Below are 13397 nucleotides of genomic sequence, written 5' to 3'. Positions count from 1 at the left end.
AGACTGATTGATGTAGTATGTACATGTAGATATGGTTAAAGTGACTATGCATATATGATGAACAGAGAGCAGCAGCAGTGTAAAAGAGGGGTTGGCGGGTGGTGGGACACACTGCAGATAGCCCGGTTAGTGAATGAGCGGGAGCACTGGTTGGTTGGCCCAGTTGAGGTAGTATGTACATGAGTGTATAGTTATAGTGACTATGCATATATGATGAACAGAGAGTAGCAGCAGTGTAAATATTAGAGAGGCTACATACAGACACCGGTTAGTCAGACTGATTGAGGTAGTATGTACATGAGTGTATAGTTATAGTGACTATGCATATATGATGAACAGAGAGTAGCAGCAGTGTAAATATTAGAGAGGCTACATACAGACACCGGTTAGTCAGACTGATTGAGGTAGTATGTACATGAGTGTATAGTTATAGTGACTATGCATATATGATGAACAGCAGAGTAAAGAGTTGATCGGTGTTTATGGTTGTCTTATGGTTGTCTTATGGTTGTCTCACGGTCATGTTGTGTTCCTGTCGTGTCAAGGTGGGGGTGTTACGGTTGAGATGGAGCTGTGGCGTCACTGTGCCGTGTGGCTGATAGAGTGCAGGGTGCTCCCTGAGAGTCACAGGGTAACGTGGGACAGTGCTCAGGTGTGTGAGTTAGCCCAAGCTCTGAGGGATGGGGTCCTGCTCTGTCAGCTGCTGAACAACTTACTACCCCACGCCATCAACCTCCGAGAGATCAACCTCCGACCCCAGATGTCCCAGGTAACACACACACACACACACACACACACGTACACACACACACAAACACACACACACTTATACACATACACGTTTACACACACCCAAATGTCAGGTAGGACTGGTAGGGCTAACATCAGCAGGCTGGTAGGACTAACATCAGCAGACTGGTAGGACTGGTAGGACTAACGTCAGCAGGCTGGTAGGACTAACATCAGCAGGCTGGTAGGACTAACATCAGCAGGCTGGTAGGACTAACATCAGCAGGCTGGTAGGACTAACATCAGCAGACTGGTAGGACTGGTAGGACTAACGTCAGCAGGCTGGTAGGACTAACATCAGCAGGCTGGTAGGACTGGTAGGACTAACGTCAGCAGACTGGTAGGACTAACGTCAGCAGGCTGGTAGGACTAACATCAGCAGGCTGGTAGGACTGACGTCAGCAGGCTGGTAGGACTAACATCAGCAGGCTGGTAGGACTAACGTCAGCAGGCTGGTAGGACTAACGTCATCAAGCTGGTAGGACTAACGTCATCAGATAGTAGGGCTAACGTCATCAGGCTGGTAGGACTAACGTCAGCAGGCTGGTAGGACTAACGTCAGCAGGCTGGTAGGACTAACGTCAGCAGGCTGGTAGGACTAACGTCATCAAGCTGGTAGGACTAACGTCATCAGATAGTAGGGCTAACGTCATCAGGCTGGTAGGACTAACGTCAGCAGGCTGGTAGGACTAACGTCATCAGGCTGGTAGGACTAACGTCATCAGGCTGGTAGGACTAACGTCAGCAGGCTGGTAGGACTAACGTCATCAGGCTGGTAGGACTAACGTCAGCAGGCTGGTAGGACTAACGTCATCAGGCTGGTAGGACTAACGTCAGCAGGCTGGTAGGACTAACGTCATCAGGCTGGTAGGACTAACATCATCAGGCTGGTAGGACTAATATCATCAGGCTGGTAGGACTAACATCATCAGGCTGGTAGGACTAACATCATCAGGCTGGTAGGACTAACGTCAGCAGGCTGGTAGGACTAACATCATCAGGCTGGTAGGACTAACGTCAGCAGGCAAGTAAGACTAACATCATCAGGCTGGTAGGACTAACATCATCAGGCTGGTAGGACTAACATCATCAGGCTGGTAGGACTAACATCATCAGGCTGGTAGGACTAACATCATCAGGCTGGTAGGACTAACATCATCAGGCTGGTAGGACTAACATCATCAGGCTGGTAGGACTAACATCATCAGGCTGGTAGGACTAACATCATCAGGCTGGTAGGACTAACATCATCAGGCTGGTAGGACTAACATCATCAGGCTGGTAGGACTAACATCATCAGGCTGGTAGGACTAACATCATCAGGCTGGTAGGACTAACATCATCAGGCTGGTAGGACTAACATCATCAGGCTGGTAGGACTAACATCATCAGGCTGGTAGGACTAACATCATCAGGCTGGTAGGACTAACATCATCAGGCTGGTAGGACTAACGTCAGCAGGCTGGTAGGACTAACATCATCAGGCTGGTAGGACTAACATCCTCAAGCTGGTAGGACTAACGTCATCAGGCTGGTAGGACTAACATCAGCAGGCTGGTAGGACTAACGTCATCAGGCTGGTAGGACTAACGTCATCAGGCTGGTAGGACTAACGTCATCAGGCTGGTAGGACTAGCATCATCAGGCTGGTAGGACTAACGTCAGCAGGCTGGTAGGACTAACGTCAGCAGGCTGGTAGGACTAACATCATCAGGCTGGTAGGACTAACATCATCAGGCTGGTAGGACTAACGTCATCAGGCTTGTTGGCTACCAACCTTCAAATTGATTTGCAACAATACATTCATGAAGTATTTTCCTGTAAGGCTGAAACATAGAACAGTGAGGTGAAACTTTGCATTTGAAATGTTGATGCGTAAACTAATGCAAATCCATGTGTTACCTATGGCCGAGTTTATGCTACCTCCCCTTTAAGATGTCTGCTACTACTAACACAGTTTCCTGCTTCAAAGGTTACCTATGGCCGAGTTTATGCTACCTCCCCTTTAAGATGTCTTAATAGAGAGGAGAGAGAGCAGTGTATCAGGTATTATAGAGAGGAGAGAGAGCAGTGTGTCAGGTATTATAGAGAGGAGAGAGAGCAGTGTGTCAGGTATTATAGAGAGAGAGAGCAGTGTGTCAGGTATTATAGAGAGGAGAGAGAGCAGTGTGTCAGGTATTATAGAGAGGAGAGAGAGCAGTGTGTCAGGTATTATAGAGAGGAGAGAGAGAGAGCAGTGTGTCAGGTATTATAGAGAGGAGAGAGAGCAGTGTGTCAGGTATTATAGAGAGGAGAGAGAGCAGTGTGTCAGGTATTATAGAGAGGAGAGAGAGAGCAGTGTGTCAGGTATTATAGAGAGAGAGAGCAGTGTGTCAGGTATTATAGAGAGAGAGAGCAGTATGTCAGGTATTATAGAGAGGGGGGATAGAGAGCAGTGTGTCAGGTATTATAGAGAGGGGGGAGAGAGAGCAGTGTGTCAGGTATTATAGAGTGGGGGGAGAGCAGTGTGTCAGGTATTATAGAGAGGGGGGAGAGAGAGCAGTGTGTCAGGTATTATAGAGAGGGGAGAGAGAGAGCAGTGTGTCAGGTATTATAGAGAGGAGAGAGAGCAGTGTGTCAGGTATTATAGAGAGGAGAGAGAGCAGTGTGTCAGGTATTATAGAGAGGAGAGAGAGCAGTGTGTCAGGTATTATAGAGAGGAGAGAGAGAGAGCAGTGTGTCAGGTATTATAGAGAGGAGAGAGAGCAGTGTGTCAGGTATTATAGAGAGGAGAGAGAGCAGTGTGTCAGGTATTATAGAGAGGAGAGAGAGAGCAGTGTGTCAGGTATTATAGAGAGAGAGAGCAGTGTGTCAGGTATTATAGAGAGAGAGAGCAGTATGTCAGGTATTATAGAGAGGGGGGATAGAGAGCAGTGTGTCAGGTATTATAGAGAGGGGGGAGAGAGAGCAGTGTGTCAGGTATTATAGAGTGGGGGGAGAGCAGTGTGTCAGGTATTATAGAGAGGGGGGAGAGAGAGCAGTGTGTCAGGTATTATAGAGAGAGAGAGCAGTGTGTCAGGTATTATAGAGAGGAGAGAGAGCAGTGTGTCAGGTATTATAGAGAGAGAGAGCAGTGTGTCATGTATTATAGAGAGGAGAGAGAGCAGTGTGTCAGGTATTATAGAGAGGGGGGAGAGAGCAGTGTGTCAGGTATTATATATATATAGAGAGAGAGCAGTGTGTCAGGTATTATAGAGATGAGAGAGAGAGAGCAGTGTGTCAGGTATTATAGAGAGGAGAGAGAGCTGTGTGTCAGGTATTATATATATAGAGAGAGAGCAGTGTGTCAGGTATTATAGAGAGGAGGTGTATTATAGAGAGGAGAGAGCAGTGTGTCAGGTATTATAGAGAGGATGGAGAGAGAGCAGTGTGTCAGGTATTATAGAGAGGAGAGAGAGAGAGAGCAGTGTGTCAGGTATTATAGAGAGGAGAGAGAGCAGTGTGTCAGGTATTATAGAGAGGAGAGAGAGTAGTGTGTCAGGTATTGTAGAGAGAGAGCAGTGTGTCAGGTATTATAGAGAGGAGAGAGAGAGAGAGCTGTGTGTCAGGTATTATAGCGAGGAGAGAGAGAGAGAGCAGTGTGTCAGGTATTACAGAGAGGAGAGAGAGCAGTGTGTCAGGTATTATGGAGAGGAGAGAGAGCAGTGTGTCAGGTATTATAGAGAGGAGAGAGAGAGAGCAGTGTGTCAGGTATTATAGAGAGGAGAGAGAGAGCAGTATGTCAGGTATTATAGAGAGGAGAGAGAGAGAGAGAGAGCAGTGTGTCAGGTATTATGGAGAGGAGAGAGAGCAGTGTGTCAGGTATTATAGAGAGGAGAGAGAGAGAGCAGTGTGTCAGGTATTATAGAGAGGAGAGAGAGAGAGCAGTATGTCAGGTATTATAGAGAGGAGAGAGAGAGAGAGAGAGCAGTGTGTCAGTTATTATAGAGAGGAGAGAGAGAGAGCAGTGTGTAAGGTATTATAGAGAGGAGAGAGAGAGAGAGAGAGCAGTGTGTCAGGTATTATAGAGAGGAGAGAGAGCAGTGTGTCAGGTATTATAGAGAGGAGAGAGAGAGAGCAGTGTGTCAGGTATTATAGAGAGGAGAGAGAGAGAGCAGTATGTCAGGTATTATAGAGAGGAGAGAGAGAGAGAGAGAGCAGTGTGTCAGGTATTATGGAGAGGAGAGAGAGCAGTGTGTCAGGTATTATAGAGAGGAGAGAGAGAGAGCAGTGTGTCAGGTATTATAGAGAGGAGAGAGAGAGAGCAGTATGTCAGGTATTATAGAGAGGAGAGAGAGAGAGAGAGCAGTGTGTCAGGTATTATAGAGAGGAGAGAGAGAGAGCAGTGTGTCAGGTATTATAGAGAGGAGAGAGAGAGAGAGAGAGCAGTGTGTCAGGTATTATAGAGAGGAGAGAGAGCAGTGTGTCATGTATTATAGAGAGGAGAGAGAGAGAGCAGTGTGACAGGTATTATAGAGAGGAGAGAGAGAGAGCAGTATGTCAGGTATTATAGAGAGGAGAGAGAGAGAGAGAGAGAGAGAGAGCAGTGTGTCAGGTATTATATATATAGAGAGAGAGCAGTGTGTCAGGTATTATAGAGAGGAGGTGTATTATAGAGAGCAGAGAGCAGTGTGTCAGGTATTATAGAGAGGAGGGAGAGAGAGCAGTGTGTCAGGTATTATAGAGAGGAGAGAGAGAGAGAGCAGTGTGTCAGGTATTATAGAGAGGAGAGAGAGAGAGCAGTGTGTCAGGTATTATAGAGAGGAGAGAGAGCAGTGTGTCAGGTATTATAGAGAGGAGAGAGAGAGAGAGAGAGCAGTGTGTCAGGTATTATAGAGAGGAGAGAGAGCAGTGTGTCAGGTATTATAGAGAGGAGAGAGAGAGAGCAGTGTGTCAGGTATTATAGAGAGGAGAGAGAGAGAGCAGTATGTCAGGTATTATAGAGAGGAGAGAGAGAGAGAGAGAGCAGTGTGTCAGGTATTATGGAGAGGAGAGAGAGCAGTGTGTCAGGTATTATAGAGAGGAGAGAGAGAGCAGTGTGTCAGGTATTATAGAGAGGAGAGAGAGAGAGCAGTATGTCAGGTATTATAGAGAGGAGAGAGAGAGAGAGAGCAGTGTGTCAGGTATTATAGAGAGGAGAGAGAGAGAGCAGTGTGTCAGGTATTATAGAGAGGAGAGAGAGAGAGAGAGAGCAGTGTGTCAGGTATTATAGAGAGGAGAGAGAGCAGTGTGTCATGTATTATAGAGAGGAGAGAGAGAGAGCAGTGTGACAGGTATTATAGAGAGGAGAGAGAGAGAGCAGTATGTCAGGTATTATAGAGAGGAGAGAGAGAGAGAGAGAGAGCAGTGTGTCAGGTATTATATATATAGAGAGAGAGCAGTGTGTCAGGTATTATAGAGAGGAGGTGTATTATAGAGAGCAGAGAGCAGTGTGTCAGGTATTATAGAGAGGAGGGAGAGAGAGCAGTGTGTCAGGTATTATAGAGAGGAGAGAGAGAGAGAGCAGTGTGTCAGGTATTATAGAGAGGAGAGAGAGAGAGCAGTATGTCAGGTATTATAGAGAGGAGAGAGAGAGAGAGAGCAGTGTGTCAGGTATTATAGAGAGGAGAGAGAGAGAGCAGTGTGTCAGGTATTATAGAGAGGAGAGAGAGAGAGAGAGAGCAGTGTGTCAGGTATTATAGAGAGGAGAGAGAGCAGTGTGTCATGTATTATAGAGAGGAGAGAGAGAGAGCAGTGTGACAGGTATTATAGAGAGGAGAGAGAGAGAGCAGTATGTCAGGTATTATAGAGAGGAGAGAGAGAGAGAGCAGTGTGTCAGGTATTATAGAGAGGAGAGAGAGAGAGCAGTATGTCAGGTATTATAGAGAGGAGAGAGAGAGAGCAGTATGTCAGGTATTATAGAGAGGAGAGAGAGAGAGAGAGAGCAGTGTGTCAGTTATTATAGAGAGGAGAGAGAGAGAGCAGTGTGTCAGGTATTATAGAGAGGAGAGAGAGAGAGAGAGAGCAGTGTGTCAGGTATTATAGAGAGGAGAGAGAGCAGTGTGTCAGGTATTATAGAGAGGAGAGAGAGAGAGCAGTGTGTCAGGTATTATAGAGAGGAGAGAGAGAGAGCAGTATGTCAGGTATTATAGAGAGGAGAGAGAGAGAGAGAGAGCAGTGTGTCAGGTATTATGGAGAGGAGAGAGAGAGAGCAGTATGTCAGGTATTATAGAGAGGAGAGAGAGCAGTGTGTCAGGTATTATAGAGAGGAGAGAGAGCAGTGTGTCAGGTATTATAGATCTTATGCACAGATTCTGTCAGACCTGGGCCCTGACAGTAAATCTCAGTAAGACCAAAATAATGGTGTTCCAAAAAAGGTCCAGTCACCAGGACCACAAATACAAATTCAATCTAGACACTGTTGCCCTAGAGCACACAAAAAACTATACATACCTTGGCCTAAACATCAGCGCCACAGGTAACTTCCACAAAGCTGTGAACGATCTGAGAGACAAGGCAAGAAGGGCATTCTATGCCATCAAAAGAAACATAAATTTCAACATACCAATTAGGATTTGGCTAAAAATACTTGAATCAGTCATAGAGCCCATTGCCCTTTATGGTTGTGAGGTCTGGGGTCCGCTCACCAACCAAGACTTCACAAAATGGGACAAACACCAAATTGAGACTCTGCACGCAGAATTCTGCAAAAATATCCTCCGTGTACAACGTAGAACACCAAATAATGCATGCAGAGCAGAATTAGGCCGATACCCACTAATTATCAAAATCCAGAAAAGAGCCGTTAAATTCTACAACCACCTAAAAGGAAGTGATTCACAAACCTTCCATAACAAAGCCATCACCTACAGAGAGATGAACCTGGAGAAGAGTCCCCTAAGCAAGCTGGTCCTGGGGCTCTGTTCACAAACACAAACACACCCTACAGAGCCCCAGGACAACAGCACAATTAGACCCAACCAAATCATGAGAAAACAAAAAGATAATTACTTGACACATTGGAAAGAATTAACAAAAAAACAGAGCAAGCTAGAATGCTATTTGGCCCTAAACAGAGAGTACACAGCGGCAGAATACCTGACCACTGTGACTGACCCAAAATTAAGGAAAGCTTTGACTATGTACAGACTCAGTGAGCATAGCCTTGCTATTGAGAAAGGCCGCCGTAGGCAGACATGGCTCTCAAGAGAAGACAGGCTATGTGCTCACTGCCCACAAAATGAGGTGGAAACTGAGCTGCACTTCCTAACCTCCTGCCCAATGTATGACCATATTAGAGAGACATATTTCCCTCAGATTACACAGATCCACAAAGAATTCGAAAAACAAATCCAAATTTGAAAAACTCCCATATCTACTGGGTGAAATTCCACAGTGTGCCATCACAGCAGCAAGATTTGTGACCTGTTGCCACGAGAAAAGGGCAACCAGTGAAGAACACACACCATTGTAAATACAACCCATATTTATGCTTATTTATTTTATCTTGTGTCCTTTAACCATTTGTACATTGTTAAAACACTGTATATATATATATAATATGACATTTGTAATGTCTTTACTGTTTTGAAACCTCTGTATGTGTAATGTTTACTGTTAATTTTTGTTGTTTTTCACTTTATATTTTCACTTTGTATGTTGTCTACCTCACTTGCTTTGGCAATGTTAACACATGTTTCCCATGCCAATAAAGCCCTTGAATTGAATTGAATTGAGAGCAGTGTGTCAGGTATTACAGAGAGGAGAGAGAGCAGTGTGTCAGGTATTATGGAGAGGAGAGAGAGCAGTGTGTCAGGTATTATAGAGAGGAGGGAGAGAGAGCAGTGTGTCAGGTATTATAGAGAGGAGAGAGAGAGAGAGCAGTGTGTCAGGTATTATAGAGAGGAGAGAGAGAGAGCAGTGTGTCAGGTATTATGGAGAGGAGAGAGAGCAGTGTGTCAGGTATTATAGAGAGGAGAGAGAGAGAGCAGTGTGTCAGGTATTATAGAGAGGAGAGAGAGAGAGCAGTATGTCAGGTATTATAGAGAGGAGAGAGAGAGAGAGAGAGAGCAGTGTGTCAGGTATTATAGAGAGGAGAGAGAGAGAGCAGTGTGTCAGGTATTATAGAGAGGAGAGAGAGAGAGCAGTGTGTCAGGTATTATAGAGAGGAGAGAGAGAGAGCAGTGTGTCAGGTATTATAGAGAGGAGAGAGAGAGAGCAGTGTGTCAGGTATTATAGAGAGGAGAGAGAGAGCTGGGCCGTCAGGGGGAGGAGCTGTAGGGACTTGTGTTAGACGCCACATGATGCCAGTGTCCTGGATGAGGCTAGTCACACAGTGTCCTGGATGAGGCTAGTCACACAGTGTCCTGGATGAGGCTAGTCACACAGTGTCCTGGATGAGGCTAGTCCCATGGTGTCCTGGATGAGGCTAGTCACACAGTGTCCTGGATGAGGCTAGTCCCATGGTGTCCTGGATGAGGCTAGTCACACAGTGTCCTGGATGAGGCTAGTCACACAGTGTCCAGGATGAGGCTAGTCACACTGTGTCCAGGATGAGGCTAGTCACACAGTGTCCTGGATGAGGCTAGTCTCACAGTGTCCTGGATGAGGCTATTCACACAGTGTCCAGGATGAGGCTAGTCACACTGTGTCCAGGATGAGGCTAGTCACACAGTGTCCAGGATGAGGCTAGTCACACTGTGTCCAGGATGAGGCTAGTCACACAGTGTCCTGGATGAGGCTAGTCACACAGTGTCCTGGATGAGGCTAGTCACACAGTGTCCTGGATGAGGCTAGTCACACAGTGTCCTGGATGAGGCTAGTCACACAGTGTCCTGGATGAGGCTAGTCCCATGGTGTCCTGGATGAGGCTAGTCACACAGTGTCCTGGATGAGGCTAGTCACACAGTGTCCTGGATGAGGCTAGTCCCATGGTGTCCTGGATAAGGCTAGTCACACAGTGTCCTGGATGAGGCTAGTCCCATGGTGTCCTGGATGAGGCTAGTCACACAGTGTCCTGGATGAGGCTAGTCACACAGTGTCCTGGATGAGGCTAGTCCCATGGTGTCCTGGATGAGGCTAGTCCCATGGTGTCCTGGATGAGGCTAGTCACACTGTGTCCTGGATGAGGCTAGTCCCACAGTGTCCTGGATGAGGCTAGTCCCACAGTGTCCTGGATGAGGCTAGTCACACAGTGTCCTGGATGAGGCTAGTCCCACAGTGTCCTGGATGAGGCTAGTCACACAGTGTCCTGGATGAGGCTAGTCACACAGTGTCCTGGATGAGGCTAGTCACACAGTGTCCTGGATGAGGCTAGTCCCATGGTGTCCTGGATGAGGCTAGTCCCATGGTGTCCTGGATGAGGCTAGTCACACTGTGTCCTGGATGAGGCTAGTCACACAGTGTCCTGGATGAGGCTAGTCCCACAGTGTCCTGGATGAGGCTAGTCCCACAGTGTCCTGCAGCGCCACATGCACCGCAGAACGAAGAGGAGGAATGTTAGTTCGGTCAGTAGGGTGGCAGTGGTGATTAAGGAGAGTCAGGACTGATTAGCAACGAGCAACAGCCGCGTTCAAGGACACTAGTTAAAGTGTTGCAGACAGGCCTGGAGGCTGGTTGGCAACGTGTAGCAGCTTGTTGAGTTGCTGCGTTCTAGGACACCAGTTAAAGTGTTCCAGACAGGTCTGGAGGCTGGTTGGAAACGTGTAGCAGCTTGTTGAGTTGCTGCGTTCAAGGACACTAGTTAAAGTGTTGCAGACAGGCCTGGAGGCTGGTTGGCAACGTGTAGCAGCTTGTTGAGTTGCTGGGGAGCTGCGTTAAAGTTGTGGTGTTTAAATCTGGTCCTCTCCTGAATTTGTGTTTGTTCTGAACACCATTATTAAGCTGCACGCTGTTATCACTGTTTCCTGCTTCATTTCCATAGCGACCGTTCCATAGCAACCGTTCCATAGCGACGAGCAGACCGCATGTAAGCCCCCGGACAATGAGATAAGAAAATCACCTGGTGTGTGTGTGTGTGTGTGTGTGTGTGTGTGTGTGTGTGTGTGTGTGTGTGTGTGTGTGTGTGTGTGTGTGTGTGTGTGTGTGTGTGTGTGTGTGTGTGTGTGTGTGTGTGTGTGAGAGAGTTAGTATCAATGACCATCATCTCTTCTGGTTTACAGTGTGGTGGGTTTAAGTGACTGGGGAATCCTTTCTGTGGGTCATAATATTTAGATCATTGATAAATGTTATTAAATGTCAATATTTGTCACGTGCGCTGAATACAACAGGTAGACCTCACAGTGAAATGCTGAATATAACAGGTAGACCTTACAGTGAAATGCTGAATACAACAGGTAGACCTTACAGTGAAATGCTGAATACAACAGGTAGACCTTACAGTGAAATACTGAATACAACAGGTGTAGTAGACCTTACAGTGAAATGCTGAATACAACAGGTGTAGTAGATCTTACAGTGAAATGCTGAATACAACAGGTGTAGTAGACCTTACAGTGAAATGCTGACTACAACAGGTGTAGTAGACCTTACAGTGAAATGCTGAATACAACAGGTGTAGTAGACCTTACAGTGAAATGCTGAATACAACAGGTGTAGTAGACCTTACAGTGAAATGCTGAATACAACAGGTGTAGTAGACCTTACAGTGAAATGCTGAATACAACAGGTGTAGTAGACCTTACAGTGAAATGCTGAATACAACAGGTGTAGTAGACCTTACAGTGAAATGCTGAATACAACAGGTGTAGTAGACCTTACAGTGAAATGCTGAATACAACAGGTGTAGAGACCTTACAGTGAAATGCTGAATTCAACAGACCTTACAGTGAAATGCTGAATACAACAGGTGTAGTAGACCTTACAGTGAAATGCTGAATACAACAGGTGTAGTAGACCTTACAGTGAAATGCTGAATACAACAGGTGTAGTAGACCTTACAGTGAAATGCTGAATACAACAGGTGTAGAGACCTTACAGTGAAATGCTGAATTCAACAGACCTTACAGTGAAATGCTGAATACAACAGGTGTAGTAGACCTTACAGTGAAATGCTGAATACAACAGGTGTAGTAGACCTTACAGTGAAATGCTGAATACAACAGGTTTAGTAGACCTTACAGTGAAATGCTGAATACAACAGGTGTAGTAGACCTCACAGTGAAATGCTGAATACAACAGGTGTAGTAGACCTTACAGTGAAATGCTGAATACAACAGGTGTAGAGACCTTACAGTGAAATGCTGAATACAACAGGTGTAGTAGACCTCACAGTGAAATGCTGAATACAACAGGTGTAGTAGACCTTACAGTGAAATATTGAATACAACAGGTGTAGTAGACCTTACAGTGAAATGCTGAATACAACAGGTTTAGTAGACCTTACAGTGAAATGCTGAATACAACAGGTGTAGTAGACCTTACAGTGAAATGCTGAATACAACAGGTGTAGTAGACCTTACAGTGAAATGCTGAATACAACAGGTGTAGTAGACCTTACAGTGAAATACTGAATACAACAGGTGTAGTAGACCTCACAGTGAAATGCTGAATACAACAGGTGTAGACAGACCTTACAGTGAAATGCTGAATACAACAGGTGTAGTAGACCTCACAGTGAAATACTGAATACAACAGGTGTAGTAGACCTTACAGTGAAATACTGAATACAACAGGTGTAGTAGACCTCACAGTGAAATGCTGAATACAACAGGTGTAGACAGACCTTACAGTGAAATGCTGAATACAACAGGTGTAGTAGACCTCACAGTGAAATACTGAATACAACAGGTGTAGTAGACCTTACAGTGAAATGCTGAATACAACAGGTGTAGTAGACCTTACAGTGAAATGCTGAATACAACAGGTGTAATAGACCTTACAGTGAAATGCTGAATACAACAGGTGTAGTAGACCTTACAGTGAAATGCTGAATACAACAGGTGTAGTAGACCTTACAGTGAAATGCTGAATACAACAGGTGTAGTAGACCTTACAGTGAAATACTGAATACAACAGGTGTAGTAGACCTTACAGTGAAATACTGAATACAACAGGTGTAGTAGACCTTACAGTGAAATACTGAATACAACAGGTGTAGTAGACCTTACAGTGAAATATTGAATACAACAGGTGTAGTAGACCTTACAGTGAAATGCTGAATACAACAGGTGTAGTAGACCTTACAGTGAAATGCTGAATACAACAGGTGTAGTAGACCTTACAGTGAAATATTGAATACAACAGGTGTAGTAGACCTTACAGTGAAATACTGAATACAACAGGTGTAGTAGACCTTACAGTGAAATATTGAATACAACAGGTGTAGTAGACCTTACAGTGAAATACTGAATACAACAGGTGTAGTAGACCTTACAGTGAAATGCTGAATACAACAGGTGTAGTAGACCTTACAGTGAAATGCTGAATACAACAGGTGTAGTAGACCTTACAGTGAAATGCTGACTACAACAGGTGCAGTAGACCTTACAGTGAAATGCTGAATACAACAGGTGTAGTAGACCTTACAGTGAAATGCTGAATACAACAGGTGTAGTAGACCTTACAGTGAAATGCTGAATACAACAGGTGTAGTAGACCTTACAGTGAAATGC

The 13397-nt window shown here is 45.4% G+C and overlaps 1 protein-coding gene across 8 annotated transcripts in view; it reads left to right on the top strand.

Annotated features, from left to right (window-relative positions):
• vav1 (vav guanine nucleotide exchange factor 1) overlaps nucleotides 1-13397 on the top strand; it is a 62442-nt gene that overhangs the window by 2129 nt on the left and 46916 nt on the right. For all 8 annotated transcript variants that reach the window (XM_090195036.1, XM_090195033.1, XM_090195030.1 and 5 more), the window contains exon 2: nucleotides 546-769. In XM_090195036.1, coding sequence (XP_090051162.1) covers nucleotides 566-769 — 204 coding nt within the window. In that variant the 5' untranslated portion in view covers nucleotides 546-565. The remainder of the gene's footprint in view (nucleotides 1-545; nucleotides 770-13397) is intronic.

This window comes from Oncorhynchus mykiss, chromosome 13 (assembly GCF_057628025.1).
Source record: "Oncorhynchus mykiss isolate SJ-2025 chromosome 13, ASM5762802v1, whole genome shotgun sequence".
Lineage (NCBI taxonomy): Eukaryota > Metazoa > Chordata > Actinopteri > Salmoniformes > Salmonidae > Oncorhynchus > Oncorhynchus mykiss.
This window is presented reverse-complemented; position numbering and strand designations above follow the sequence as displayed.